Here is a 13,461-nt window from a genome sequence, read left to right as displayed (position 1 = left end):
TATTAACTCTATCTGTATATCTTAATGAAATAAAGATTTTCAACTTGGTAAAAAAAATGACTGAGTATTTACTAAGTGACTGATATTCTTCTGGATGCTACATCCCACCAAAGAAAAAAAGATATTCATTTTATTACATGGACAATAAGAGCACATGTGTAAAAAGTTTATTGTGTAAAAAGAAAGCACTGGAAATATAAAACAAGAAGAGGGCCAGGGGTGAGGTGTGACAATAAAATTTTAAATCAGAGAATGAAGAAAATATAACTGAGCTGTCAGGGGCGGGCTCTGAGGGCCCCAGAGCCGCACCGTGGCCTGATCTCTAAGATGGCGCCTGGCAGCTTGCCAGACATAGCTGCACTGGTAAACAAGTTTTAGGAAGTAACTCTGGTTGACTGTTGTACGTGAGGCGATCCTGGTATCTCCCTGGAGACTGTTCCTTGATAGGCTGACTTTCCTGGTAGTCTACTCTCTGATAGGCTGATGTTCTCAATATAAGTCTGAGACTTGTGGAATAAAGCGCTTTTTGGTTCCTGTGCTCAAGAAGAGCGTATGCGTTGTGATTGTCCCCGCGGGCAGTGGGCGATCATACTGAGCAATGCACATGAAAATAGAAAAATGAAAAAGTCATAGAGGTTGGGGAGAAGCACTGTATGCTCCATGGCACCCACAGCAAGTTGCAAGTATTCATTTAGCTCATGTTTTTTTGGAATAGACCTAAAACGGCTACTAAAATTTATAATCTAATCCCAGAAGTGTTTCCATACCGAATCTGGCTATATCAAGAAAGAATAACCAAGCTTTTACCAAGAATCTTAAATTAGATGTATCTATGTATATCTATACTGTTGTTCTTAAAGTTTTATGTGCCTTTATAAGAACATGGGTCTCTAGACCTTATGAATCTCTTATGCATATAATACAGAGGAATATTTTCAATCATTTCTGATATCAAAAACTTTATTATCATTTCATAAGGCGACGCTGGTGATAAAAATTTACAACTGACATAAAGATATTAAGAATCACATTTTTCTGTGAAAAGGTATTTCCTATTTGTACATAAAATGCCAATTTGGCCCCAATTTGCTAAAGAGACTATTGGAATAAATACTTCTGTATTTTGTGTATTTATCATGCAGTGGAAAAGAGAGGGCAAATTCACTCATTTGCATAATATTTTTGCAATTTATCAGTGAGAAGTATGTGAAGTGAGAAAAATTTTTGAGTGATTTGCATTTATGCATGTTAACTTATTTAACGAACACCAACTAATACATATTATCTGCCACGCATGCTTCTGAGTATTTTATAAACAACTACTCATTTAATAGCTATTAATCTTATCCTATCCATCCATTCTTCCAATGGCTCTCTAACCTAACTTCAAACACATGTCCTGCAGTACACATTCATTACTTTAGGTGTAGTATCTCCCAGGCTTTTAATCATTACAAAAACTAGCTGCATTCATTATAAAGCAAAACTTGACACCATTATGGCAGGTCTAGGATCTAAAATAAGCACACAAATAGGCATAAGCATGCTCAAATTAAGGAATTGCTGCAACCTGTATTATGCAACTAAATTGAATTTTTATCGAACAGCTCCATGTGTCTAGAAAAGGGGGAGAAAAAAGAAAAATATAAAACAAGAAGAGGGCCAGGGGTGAGGTGTGACAATAAGATTTTAAATCAGAGAATGAAGAAAATATCATTGAATTACATATTATTGAACACTGACTCTACCATAGTGCTTGTCTGGTGGTTATCTCTCTCTGTCAGGACTGCCAGAAAAAGTAACATGACGACCAGGATTTGATCCTTCTTGTTTACTTTTATACTCATAATCCTCAAATTGTGCCTAAGCTACAGTGAATTTTAAAATTAATTACTTGTTTAAGGAATGAATATATGAATGCATTAAATGGGTAAATGAATAAATGAATGTGTGTGTGTAGGTGTGTGTGTGTGTGTGTGTGTGTGTGTGTGCATACTTATGGAACAGAGACCATTATTTATTAGTTACAGTAAGTTTGGAGAATAAATTTAGGGGAAATTTATGGAACCTGACATGCCCCTGGCCCACCAGCTCAGTATATTCCATATGTGTAACAGATGTGGCTGACACATCACACTATACACAACAGAATATTTCCAAACGCTGCCAGTCACTGCCACTTGAAATTAAAGTTCACACCTACACTAGCCTTGATATGACTGTATGATCTTGGGGACAAAGTAGAGGGTCATGGGCAGAGGAAATACCTTATTGACAAACCAAGATGCCACTGCAAATGATATTGGGAATCAAAGCATTGTACCTGACCAAGGAGCGGAGGATATAGCTTACAGAGGAAAGAAGGAAACCAAAAGTGAGGTTCACAAGTATGAATGTGGCCAATCACTATCACTTTAGCTGCAATATTTGTGTTATTCCAGCAAGTGTTAACACAGGAAACACCACCGAAATCAGAGCTATGACAATATTTACCCACCAAAACAATAAGAAGGAAGAAGAAAAGTCAAATAAAAATAACATGAGGGCCATAAAGCACTGATTGGATAGTCCATACCATAGTCTTATTTTCTACAAGATCCTTTTTACCCTGGATTTTCTTCTGAGTGCTGAAAAGTATAGTAAATTAGGAGTGATGAAGGTGGGGTAGCTAATACTTTGCACTAAGCCTAAGCACAGTATCTGGTTCTTCTATCATGATCACATCATTTCTGTTGAAGTAGAATAGATGGACTAGTAAAATATAAATTTTTTTCTGTGAATATAATTTACCAGTCTTAAGGAATAAAAAAGAAGGATGGTTACTATGTCAGTACGTATAGAAGCCACAGATGTTTAGAGGATGAAGAAAACAGAAGTGCCAGATTGTTATCCTTACTGTTTAGTAACTCTAAAACCGTAGAAATGGTTAAATTAAAATAAATACTATTTGTTTATTTCTGATATTTTAAAGGTGATTATGTAATAGAACAACGTAAAGAAATAGAAATTTGACAACTGGGATTTTAAACCAAAGACTTAATCAAAGACTGGATCACTCTAATTTGTGCTTGTGTCTCTAATTAGTTATCTCAATTTGACTAGAGGAAACAAATACTGAAGAGATTGTTGTTTTAATTAGACAATTTAATCAAGATTTATGGAACCATTCTATTTCTTGTGTGGTCATACTAATTTTTTCTTCCTGTATAAAATCTTTGTTATTGATTAACAGGATATTTTAACCAATTTATAGGCCATTAATGTACATACACATCAAACACACACAAAAATGTATAATGGCAGTGATAATTGTAAAACTGTACATAACTCAGGCTCTTTGCTATTTAGTAGTCTAATCTTAACCTCAGTGACCTTATCTCACTGTTTAATTCAGACATCATTTATTCTGTTTCCTAAATGACTATTCTCCTAATACTGTCAATGTTATTTCATGAAAGTCATGTAAATAAAACTAATTGCTCAACACAATTATAGTATACTTTAAAGAATAACACTGGAAAGTATTTGTATAAGGTACCATATTTATTATATCAAAGGTGTAAATCTACATTATTTTGTCTATAAAACTGGCAGTGCTGTCAGTACATGGAATAAGATAAAAGTAATTTTCATCTCCCTTATGACATTATAGGATAAATAAGGTGCTTCTTGCAAATGTAGGTTTGTTTCTCTTCACATTTTTCAGGTAAATAAACTTCTTTTGATTTGTAAGATAGACAGGTTTGTTGCATGTGAGGTCTAAGAACCCAAAACCTGAAACAGAAGAAATGTCATAGTTATCATGGAATTCTATAAAATCTCAAAGAAAATATAGAACTTGTGTTTTATGCAAATTTTAGAACTATAATTTCTATGTAATTTAATACAATTTGATTTAATTTCTGTCACTTAGTGGCACAGAGAAGTAAAATTTTAGTAAATTGAAGGTTGATAGATATAACGGAATAGGCCCAGAGAGTGGGCTCCAGAGAATGGGGGAACTGCCTCAGTTTCAAAGGGAAGGGCCCCCTCCTCAATTACATTAGTCTAGGCCACCACCATGGAGGGTCAAGTGAGCAGGGCCACTGTTCTAATGGGGCCAGAGAACAGAACACTGCACTAAATCAAGGATTATTCTTAAACTTTAAAATTTAATGCACTTTGCCCTAATAAATTTCAGACTTGCTTGGGATTCAGCATGACCCCTTTATTATGTCTGATTTTTCTTTTTAGAATGGGAATATTTATCCTATATTTGTCCCACCCTCATATCCTAAGACATAATAAATTATTTGGTTTTCTAAATTTTAAGCATAAGAATTTCACCACAGAATGAGTTATATCTCAGCTCTGATATAGATGAGAGTTAGATGAGACTGTAGACCTAAAGTTGATGCTGGAATGGTTTAAGACCTTTGGGGCTATTAAGATGGTGTGAAGGTATTTTGCATATGAGAAAGGTAGGAAGTTTGGGGAGCTGGAGGGCAAAGTATTGTGGATTGAACTGTATCTTCCCAAAACCCAAATGTTCAAATCCTCAGAAAGTTTGGAGATAGGATAAATGGGTGATGTAAAATTAAATCATTAGGATGAGCCCTAATCCAATGTGTCTGGTGTCACAAGAGAAGGAAACCTGGGCATAGTGTGAAGACATAGGGAGAGGCTGGCTATCTGAAAGCCAAGGAAGAGAGACTTCAGAAGAAATCAACCTGCTGACACCTTGATCTCAGGTTTGCAGCCCCCTTAATTCTGAAAGAATATATGTCCTCTGGCAATATTAGCTACTTCTTGAATCCATAATTCTGAATATGAGATTGGATTTAAATCACTGTCTCTTTTCTCAGTTCCTCAAATATCCTTGAAATTACGGCCCAGGTATCCTTTATTACCATTTTTTGGATAAATGCAGTTCCTTGAGGAAAACGCCATAATTAAAGTAAGTACATTATGTCAGGTAGATACTTACATATCAGGGGGTAGAACTGAATCATTTTCCCATAGCCACTGATGGCAAATTTCATTATAGTAAATTCCAACCCAAAAGAAAGAGTTTAAAGAGAATAAATTCTGGTGGTAAGAAAACACAAACAAATTATTATTTTTTTCATCAACTGCATGGAAGAATCTTTAAAAATATTCAACATAATATGTATATTTATTCAATTCCTCCAGCCCACAAAATCATTAATGCATGATAAATAGCAATGAAAAACACAACTTCCTGCTCTCATGGAAGATACAGAAAATAATAAATAGTAAAAAGATGGTGTTAGTTTGGGGAAGAAGGGAGTGAGCTTTTTAAAAGAATAGAACCATCACAGATTTCTTGGAGATTAATTTTACCCTCACTGCCTCCCTCTTTGGATGCATAATAAAAAGGATATTCTCTATCAGAAAAACTGACACAGTGGGGCCTCTACTTCAATGATGATGCACATTGCTAGAGTCTGGACCCCTTCCCCATCTTCTCACACAGTGTTCCAGATTCAGGTGTACTAGTCACACAATAGTATTAGATTTGGAGCTACAAAGGCTACTACCCTATTAGCGTTGGGATATAACAGGTTCCTTTCTCTCTGACTGAGATATTTCTTATAATATCTGGCTCACTCTGGATTCATTATTTATAGTTTTTTTATGAAGAGAATACCAAATATTATTTTAAAATATCTTCCTCTTTTTTACACAACGTATAGACCTACATTTTGCATGTGAAAATGGAAACGAAAGATAAATGAATGTTATCCTTCAGTTATTGGTCTAGTGTTAAATTGGCAAATGTCAATCCCAGTTCAATCTAGTTAATCAACCTTATATATCTCTCATATTATTGTGACACTCAATTAAAAACTCACCATCTCATCTCTGTTTATCTTCAAGAGGCTGGAATTTAGAGATAAGCAGGCATTTTGACTCTCTCTCCAAGATAACTGTTCTTTGGAGAAGTAATAACAACTGCATCTGAACCAGACCCAATTCTTTGGACAAGGATGATAGCAAGGTCCTAGGCAAAGATCCTCTGTCATCACATTGAAGGGATACACAAACTCAGATTTTGTTTTTTACTTGTTAAAAACACACCTTATAAATAAAAATACACTTTATGATAGTATAGGAATATTATGTAAAGATGATAAAATTCTACAATAAGATTATGAATTAGATATGCAAACTATTGTTTTTATTTTTCTCTGAACCTGATGTTACCTTTTAGACCCTTTGTGTATCAAAGAACATGGGTTCAGAAGACCCATTCATCCAAGTAGCTGAACCATTAGTTTTCTTACCTCTATGTCATTGTAGCATTTAGAGATTGGAATATCTTCATGTTACATCACCAGTAGATTAATTTTTTGATGAAATTTTGACCTTCCAACATAAAACTCTGCCTTTTTAAAATTTGTTCTTATATTAATTAATTTTACTCCCCTACAAACCTATGCAGTCTCATAAGAGTTTCTATAATGAACTTATTTCTGTATCATTATATTGAATACGAATATGTTATTCAACTTTTGGGACTATATCTTATCACTTCTATAACTACATATTGTAGTACCTTGTTATAAAGGCTCTATGTTTAAGGAATTAATATAAATAATAAATGTATTTTCTACTTAAATCAGCATAAGAAGTCAGGCTATGAAATCATTGCCTACCTTTTTGTTGGATTGAGGGAGATGTTCTTTCAGAAAATGCTACAAAATAGTCAATATCATAATTAGATCTTCTGTAAACTGATACATCAAAATAAAATCAAGAAAATCTATGAGAACAAATCAGAAATTTTAAAGAAAATTTTAAAAGGAAGTTTGTTCTTTTTTTCCCTTGATAATCAGAATTGAGCCTAAGAAAGGCCTGGCACATGACAAGAAAATGGTAGAATGGTAGAATTTTGATGAGGTTAAATTGTGAACCTAGTCTCTACTTATCATATTATATAAAAGAAAGACTGTTTCCAAAGGAAGACAATTTAGAGGACTCTATGGTTGCTCACAGTTTGTAGTAAAAACAGCCACTGCAATGACCACAACCATCAGGAGAAGGCACACGACACCAAGTGCACTAGAAAGGAACCTCCATGGAAAAGGTGAACAACCCCCTGGAAGACACGACATCAAAGGCAGAATTCCCATGATGTAAAAACAGTGCTGAGCAAACAATAAAAGAAATAGAAATACCAAAACATGAGCAAATGATTCACAACTTACATAATAAAATAATGGAAGTAAAAAGCTCACTGTTTTAAGAGACCATAATTAATGGCAGAGTACAGTCCCTAATTCAAAAATTCTGCCTTCAAATCCTACTCTTTATTATCTCATCTAAGAAAAGGGGAAAAAACTGAGCAAGAAAACTTTCTGAAACCAAAATGAGAAATGATTCACTTAGGCACTAAGTTCTTTCCTATACAAAAAGAAAAAATGGTTATATTCTAAATTAGGAAGTCAAATAGGTATCACTCGTTAATTTTTTCCTCCCACACTTCCTCCTTTCCTTAACTCAGTGAACATATAGGACACCTTACAATGTGTTATGAAGGATGACACCCAGGAGCAGGGACACAAGTATGAGATGCAGCCTCCCCCGATGGTTCGTTTTCCACCACATCTGCCAAGTTAACACTTATGAACTGAATTTCAGTATCCCTCCTCCTGCATCTGTATTGCAGATACCTGACGAAGGATGAACAACTGATAGGACTCAAGATAAAGGAAGCATTATCCTGGTATATAAACTTAGCCAAACTAGCTAGATACTTATGACTTGGTATGATTTTTTTTTTCAAATAATTTAGGATGGAAATTTAGATGGCATCTCCTTGAGTGTGTATCTCCTACGTGTTTCCATCAGGACTCAGAGCAGTCATGCAAGGACTATATATTTAAGCATTCGAATTTAGGAATCTAGGAAATGGCCTTTAATCTTGCCACAAGGTAGAAACACAACAACCTGTTCTATTAAGCACAAAAAGAATTTAATAAGAGGCCAGATAAATTATTTTTATAACTGGAAAGATTACTATAAAAATGTCAGCTATTCTCAAATTACATGAATAAATAAAACACAATATTAAAAATGAAACAGAATCGTTCTGGAACTTGATTTAGTAGTCTGGAGTAGTTTGGAAAATAGGCAAATGAAAATAATAGGATTTTATTATTTAATAATAGGGGCTCATTCTATTTTTGATTGAGCAAATAGTCTTAATTAGCAAGATTGATTATTAAAGTGAGAGAATTGAAAAAAATGCCTGAGATAGACCCTACTACATTAAGTGTTAAAATATAATAAAGGACAAACACACACACACACACACACACACACACACACACACACAAATACCTCCATTAGTTACTAAGAAAAAAACTTGCAACCAATAATCATAGCTTCCCATGACAGCCACACATAATTTATACTTTCCTTTCCTTAAAAAATATTTGAAGTTTAGGAGACATAAAATGTGACTCTATCATAAGCATATAGTTGGATGAATTTTTAGTGTGGACACACTTGTATAACCACAATGCTATTCAAAATATAGAATATTACCAGTATCCACAGGTTTCCCAGAGAGGCCCTTCCCAGGGTCAAAATATAACTATTATCCTTATTTCCATTGCCATTAAATAGTTTTGCTTGCTTTAAACTTCATATAAATAAAGTCATACAGTACATGGAAAAGTTTTGTATTTGAAGTTTCTTTATATTTCTATTTAATGTGGAAAGTAACATATAAAGAATATTAAATTATATACTCCAAACCACATAGCTACATAAACAGAAAATAGCCTCATGGGGGACTTCTAAAATGTATACTGTATTTTTAACATTTTCTTTAATAAACTTGTATTTATTCAGTCAACAAATAATATAAATACAAATTATGCTTTTTCTTAAAAGCTAAATAGTTTGAATTTTATTAGCAATTTAAAGTAAGCTCATGCAAAATGTGCCTATGTTTTTGTAAAAAATAATACAAGGAAATATTGAAAACTTATTTTTTATAGAAACAAGAAATTGGTCTTTGCTATTTCAAAAGCTCACCAGCTACTTCTATGCTTTCATATCTTTCCCAGATCTGGAGAAGGAAAGTTGGCTGCAATCACATGCAGAGTTTCAGAAATAAGACTTAACCGCAACTTCACATTAACTGTTAAATCTTATCTAGGGGTTAATTTTGTCTTTGCTATATGCAGTTTGAGATCCAAATTTGAGATAAGTATGTGTGTCTTTTGTTTGTTTCAGGATATAATATGGAGCACTCAAGTGTCAGCTGTATACTACACTCTGGCCCAGAAGTCAATCAGTCTAATTACATGTTGACTTCTTGCGCAATAAAATTCTCAGTGCCCCAAACAACTTTCTTAAGTCCAGTCCTCTCAAGCAGCTATGCCCAATAACTTTTTCCACACTTCGATACCTTAAAGTCTGCAGTGAGAGAATTAATTTCCAACTTTTTTGACTTATTCAAATTTTATTCTTCCATTCAGATCTAAAGCAACTCTTACCTTAGCAATGAAATATCTAAACTATCCAAATTACCTTTTAATTTATTTATAATATTGACCATTTGACCTTTGTTATAATCTACATTGTCAATATTCAATTTTACTTGTATATTTTCTAATTAGATTCAGAAAAATTTTATGCTATATTTTTGTATCTCCCCAATACATAGCACAGATTTTTGTTCTGTGCATGTTTATTGAATATAATGTTTACCTTTGCTAATAATGTTTTTTGCTTTGTTATTGTGTTGTTTTATAAAGTTTCTGGTCTTTTACCTCTTTCCTGATGAATGGCAATTGTTCAAACTTAATTTAGTCTTTATACCTTTTTCCATTGTGTGTTTCTGCTGATAGTTCTCATTTAGCGTGGTAAAAGTTATGGGCTGCTCATTCATTTTTATGTAGGAAAAACTGTGGAATAGAGTATAAATATCAGTATGTTACTCTATAATTTGGGAAGGTATATTATAATAAAAAGAGGAGTAAAAACATTTTTTAAAAATTGTGTCAAAGAATAGATATGGCCTGTTACCTTTTCTAGATGCATGTCTTCAATATTTGAAGACCCAAATATTTGAAAACGTACCATCAAAAACTTAGATGTAAAGGTAGTAAAATAACCCTGAAAGAGCTCAGAACCATTTGACCAATTCTTATAAGGAAGTAATTAATGCCTTAACAAAGAATTGAAAACACAATTATAGATTTGCAATGATTTTATCTCCAAAATTTCTAAGACTATTCCTCTCTAACATCATTGCAATTTGAATTGAATTTATCAATTTAAAATGTCTTGCTTGAAATTGAATATGACAGATGATTTTCTGCTTCACTACTGAAAATAAAAACTTTACATTTATTAGTTGTGCTCCCTAATAAGCATTGCACAATTTATGATTAAAGCATGAGATTAATATTTGCTTTTCATAATTAATAACTATTGGACAAACATCTTTATTTCATAATATTTTAGGACTTATTTTTATTTATTGATTTTTTTATAGTCATTTATGTATATGTGTTTTTTTATTTTTCTGAGATAAATGCCCAGGAGTGCAATTTATGGATTGTGGGATAAGTACATGTTTAGTTTTTTTTTTATTAGTGCATTATAATTAAACATAATAGAGGGATTCATTGTAACATTCATATATGCACATAACAGATACCTTATTTGCGTATAGAGTCTGTCGATTTACTAGTTTATTTCTTTGTTTTATAAAAGTCTTCCTTATTATGAAAAAGTAAATAAATAATTTAATTATAAAAAAGTAATTAAGAGATTAAATACCAAAATATCTAAGTTTCAAAGTTTGAAGAATTTTTGGTTGTAAATATTAGTTCTCAGCATCAAAACTGGCAAAGCACTGATCAAGACAATGTCTGTTATTTGTCAGATTTTAAAATACCTTACTTGCCAGTGTGGTGATACACACCTATAATCCCAGCAGCTTGGGAGGCAAGGCAGCAGGATCTCAAGTTCAAAGCCAACCTCAGTAACCTAGTGAGGCCCAAGCAACTTAGTGAGACCCTGTCTTTAAATAAAATATTTTAAAAAGAACTGGGGATATGGGTCAGTGATTAAGCGCTCCTAGGTTCAATCCCTGATACAAATAATAATGATACTACTACTAATAATAAAATTAATAATACCTTACTCCACTTTCAAGAAGTTTTTACTAAGAAAAATGTGGCAGATATTTGGAAGCCAGAAAATAAATTGCAGTTACTTTTTTTTAATTTAAAATGTCTAAAAACATAGATAGTCTCCCCTCAAAATTTTATACTAGTCGTTTATTTTAAGTTAAGGGAGGGAAAATTATGAGTGAAGTAGAAAAGGTTAAACGTACCTGAAATGAGGAAGAAATTCTAGGAACTTGTGCTAAAAATTTAATATGTGGGAATCCGAGGAGGCAGGACCTGGTGAATTAGAGCAGAAATAGAAACTGTCAATCCCAGTAGAAAAATGTGCTTGCTGTGTTGAATATCAAAATTACCTACAGGAACTTCACTTCTTTTCTTTTAGCACCCACAATGTAGGTGAGAGCACTGCTTGGAACTCAAGTGATGTAATGCATTTCATTTCAAGCCATGGTAAATGACAGATTTTGTAAACAACAGGATAACATGGCTGAGAACAAATCTTCTTTTCCAATAAGTATATTTTCATCAAAGCTTTGCCATATTTGCCTCTCAGGAAGTAAAAAGTAAACTAGATTGAGTTGTGATTGTCTAAAAAATGATTTCATTTTCATATTCACAAGCAAATGCTATAGATACCTTCTGAGAAATGCATAATTAGGCAATTTTGTAGTTGAGCAAACATAGTATGCACTTACACAAACTAAGACAGCTTCAATAACACAAGGTGATGTTTTCTTACAACATGTAGTACTTGTTGACCAAAATAACATTATGCAGCACTATGAGTTAAGTTTTATATGTGGGTACAGAGAAATTTGTTCTCTTGTATATTGAAGTTCTCTATGCTGGGCTTTTGATAAGTTTCATTTCTTTCTTTTTTTTTTTTTTGGTATGGGGGATTGAACTCGGGGCACTTAACCACTGAACCACATCCCCAACCTTTTTTTGTATTTTATTTAGAGACAGGGTCTCACTGAGTTGCTTAGGGACTTGCTAAGTTGCCGAGGCTGACTTTGAACTCTCAATCCTCCTGTCTCAGCCTCCCCAGCCCCTGACATTACAGGCATGCACCACCATGCCTGGCAAATTTCATTTCTTTATTCATTATTTTCCAACAAATTAATATTACTTGAAATAGTAATTAATGAATTCATTAATGTACTTATACCAGTGATTAGCTCATAATTGCAAGAAATGCAAAGATGGATGAATGGATAAATGTTACACAGACAGAAAATCTAGGAGATTACACTATGGGAAAGTTAAGGAGCTAGTGTATTTCAAGGAGTTTCTATTGTATTCTATTGAATGCTTTCAAGAGATATAATAACATTAATGCTTATTAGTGTCTAGAACACCTTTAAAAATGGAAGAAACTAAGTAATATAAGAATGCTGGGAAAATAGAATGAATAAATCTGCATTATCTTGAAAAAACTGAGACCAATTTGGGTTAATGGGTGTAGATAGTTACCTTACTGAATTACACACAGGTAGCTGAAATATTTTACTCTCATACCCTCTCACCATTCAATATTCAGTCTCATGCATCGGTTCACTTCGCTCAGTTTCTCTGAGGTTATTTATCCTCCTCAAAAATAGTCTATCTTCATGTTCACACATTTTCTCAGGGTGCTTCCGCTCCTGAAATCTACCTTCTTGTCTTCTTTGTAATGACTGTTTATTCTTGCTTGCACAAGACAACTGATAATTCTACACAATCATGGATTTAACTTTTGCTAAATAGCTTAAGCATAGAGATAGTTTCTCTATAATTTGAGAATCTGGGTCTTTTCAGTTATAGTAACAAGAGTAAGATTAACCATTTCAATAATCTATAAAACAGAAAATTAATTTGATGCAACTTTCAGGAAAAGTATTTGTTTACTGAAAAACAGGTATGTTGTTGTCTCTGCAGAATTAAGGAGAAATATGTCACTAATAGACCCTTAATTTTTGTATTTGGAAAAGAGAGATTATAAGATGTATGTGGCTCAACCACAGAAACATATTGCTGACTTGTGCTATTTCTTTCTTACCGATACACACTTTATATTTTAATTTTTATTTATCTCCGTTATAATGGTTTTGAAAAAAACTTATACTTGTTCAGTATATTATATACTTTCCCCCTAAAATTATGAATGATATTATTTGAACACATACATATAAACTTATATAATGACCCAATAATAAATTAAATGTGATGATGCAAGAAAGATATATATAAGGCATATAAAGAAAACCAAAGAAAAGTATACTTTTATTATTAATGACATTCAGAAGCAGTACAAATAGGTTATGAG

The 13,461-nt window shown here is 33.0% G+C and overlaps 1 protein-coding gene across 5 annotated transcripts in view; it reads right to left on the bottom strand.

Annotated features, from left to right (window-relative positions):
• Nucleotides 1–3,530: 3,530 nt before the first annotated feature.
• The window catches only part of LOC124982439 (killer cell lectin-like receptor subfamily E member 1), a 40,859-nt gene continuing 30,928 nt past the window's right edge, over nucleotides 3,531–13,461 (bottom strand). Inside the window, exons 2-8 of one of the 5 annotated variants that reach the window (XM_047549071.1) lie at nucleotides 11,363–11,432; nucleotides 9,838–9,923; nucleotides 6,998–7,102; nucleotides 6,660–6,698; nucleotides 5,856–6,019; nucleotides 4,967–5,067; nucleotides 3,531–3,774 (exon numbers count right to left, since the gene is read on the bottom strand). In XM_047549071.1, the coding sequence (XP_047405027.1) occupies nucleotides 3,639–3,774; nucleotides 4,967–5,067; nucleotides 5,856–6,019; nucleotides 6,660–6,698; nucleotides 6,998–7,102; nucleotides 9,838–9,907 (615 nt within the window). In that variant the 5' untranslated portion in view covers nucleotides 9,908–9,923; nucleotides 11,363–11,432 and the 3' untranslated portion in view covers nucleotides 3,531–3,638. Of the gene's footprint in view, nucleotides 3,775–4,966; nucleotides 5,068–5,855; nucleotides 6,020–6,659; nucleotides 6,699–6,997; nucleotides 7,103–9,837; nucleotides 9,924–11,362; nucleotides 11,503–13,461 lie in introns of those variants that run through there. The other 4 variants (XM_047549070.1, XM_047549072.1, XM_047549074.1 and 1 more) reach the window with 4 other exon arrangements.

Source organism: Sciurus carolinensis, chromosome 4 (genome assembly GCF_902686445.1).
Source record: "Sciurus carolinensis chromosome 4, mSciCar1.2, whole genome shotgun sequence".
Lineage (NCBI taxonomy): Eukaryota > Metazoa > Chordata > Mammalia > Rodentia > Sciuridae > Sciurus > Sciurus carolinensis.
The sequence above is the reverse complement of the archived record's forward strand: the minus strand, read 5'-3'. Positions and strand labels throughout refer to the sequence as shown.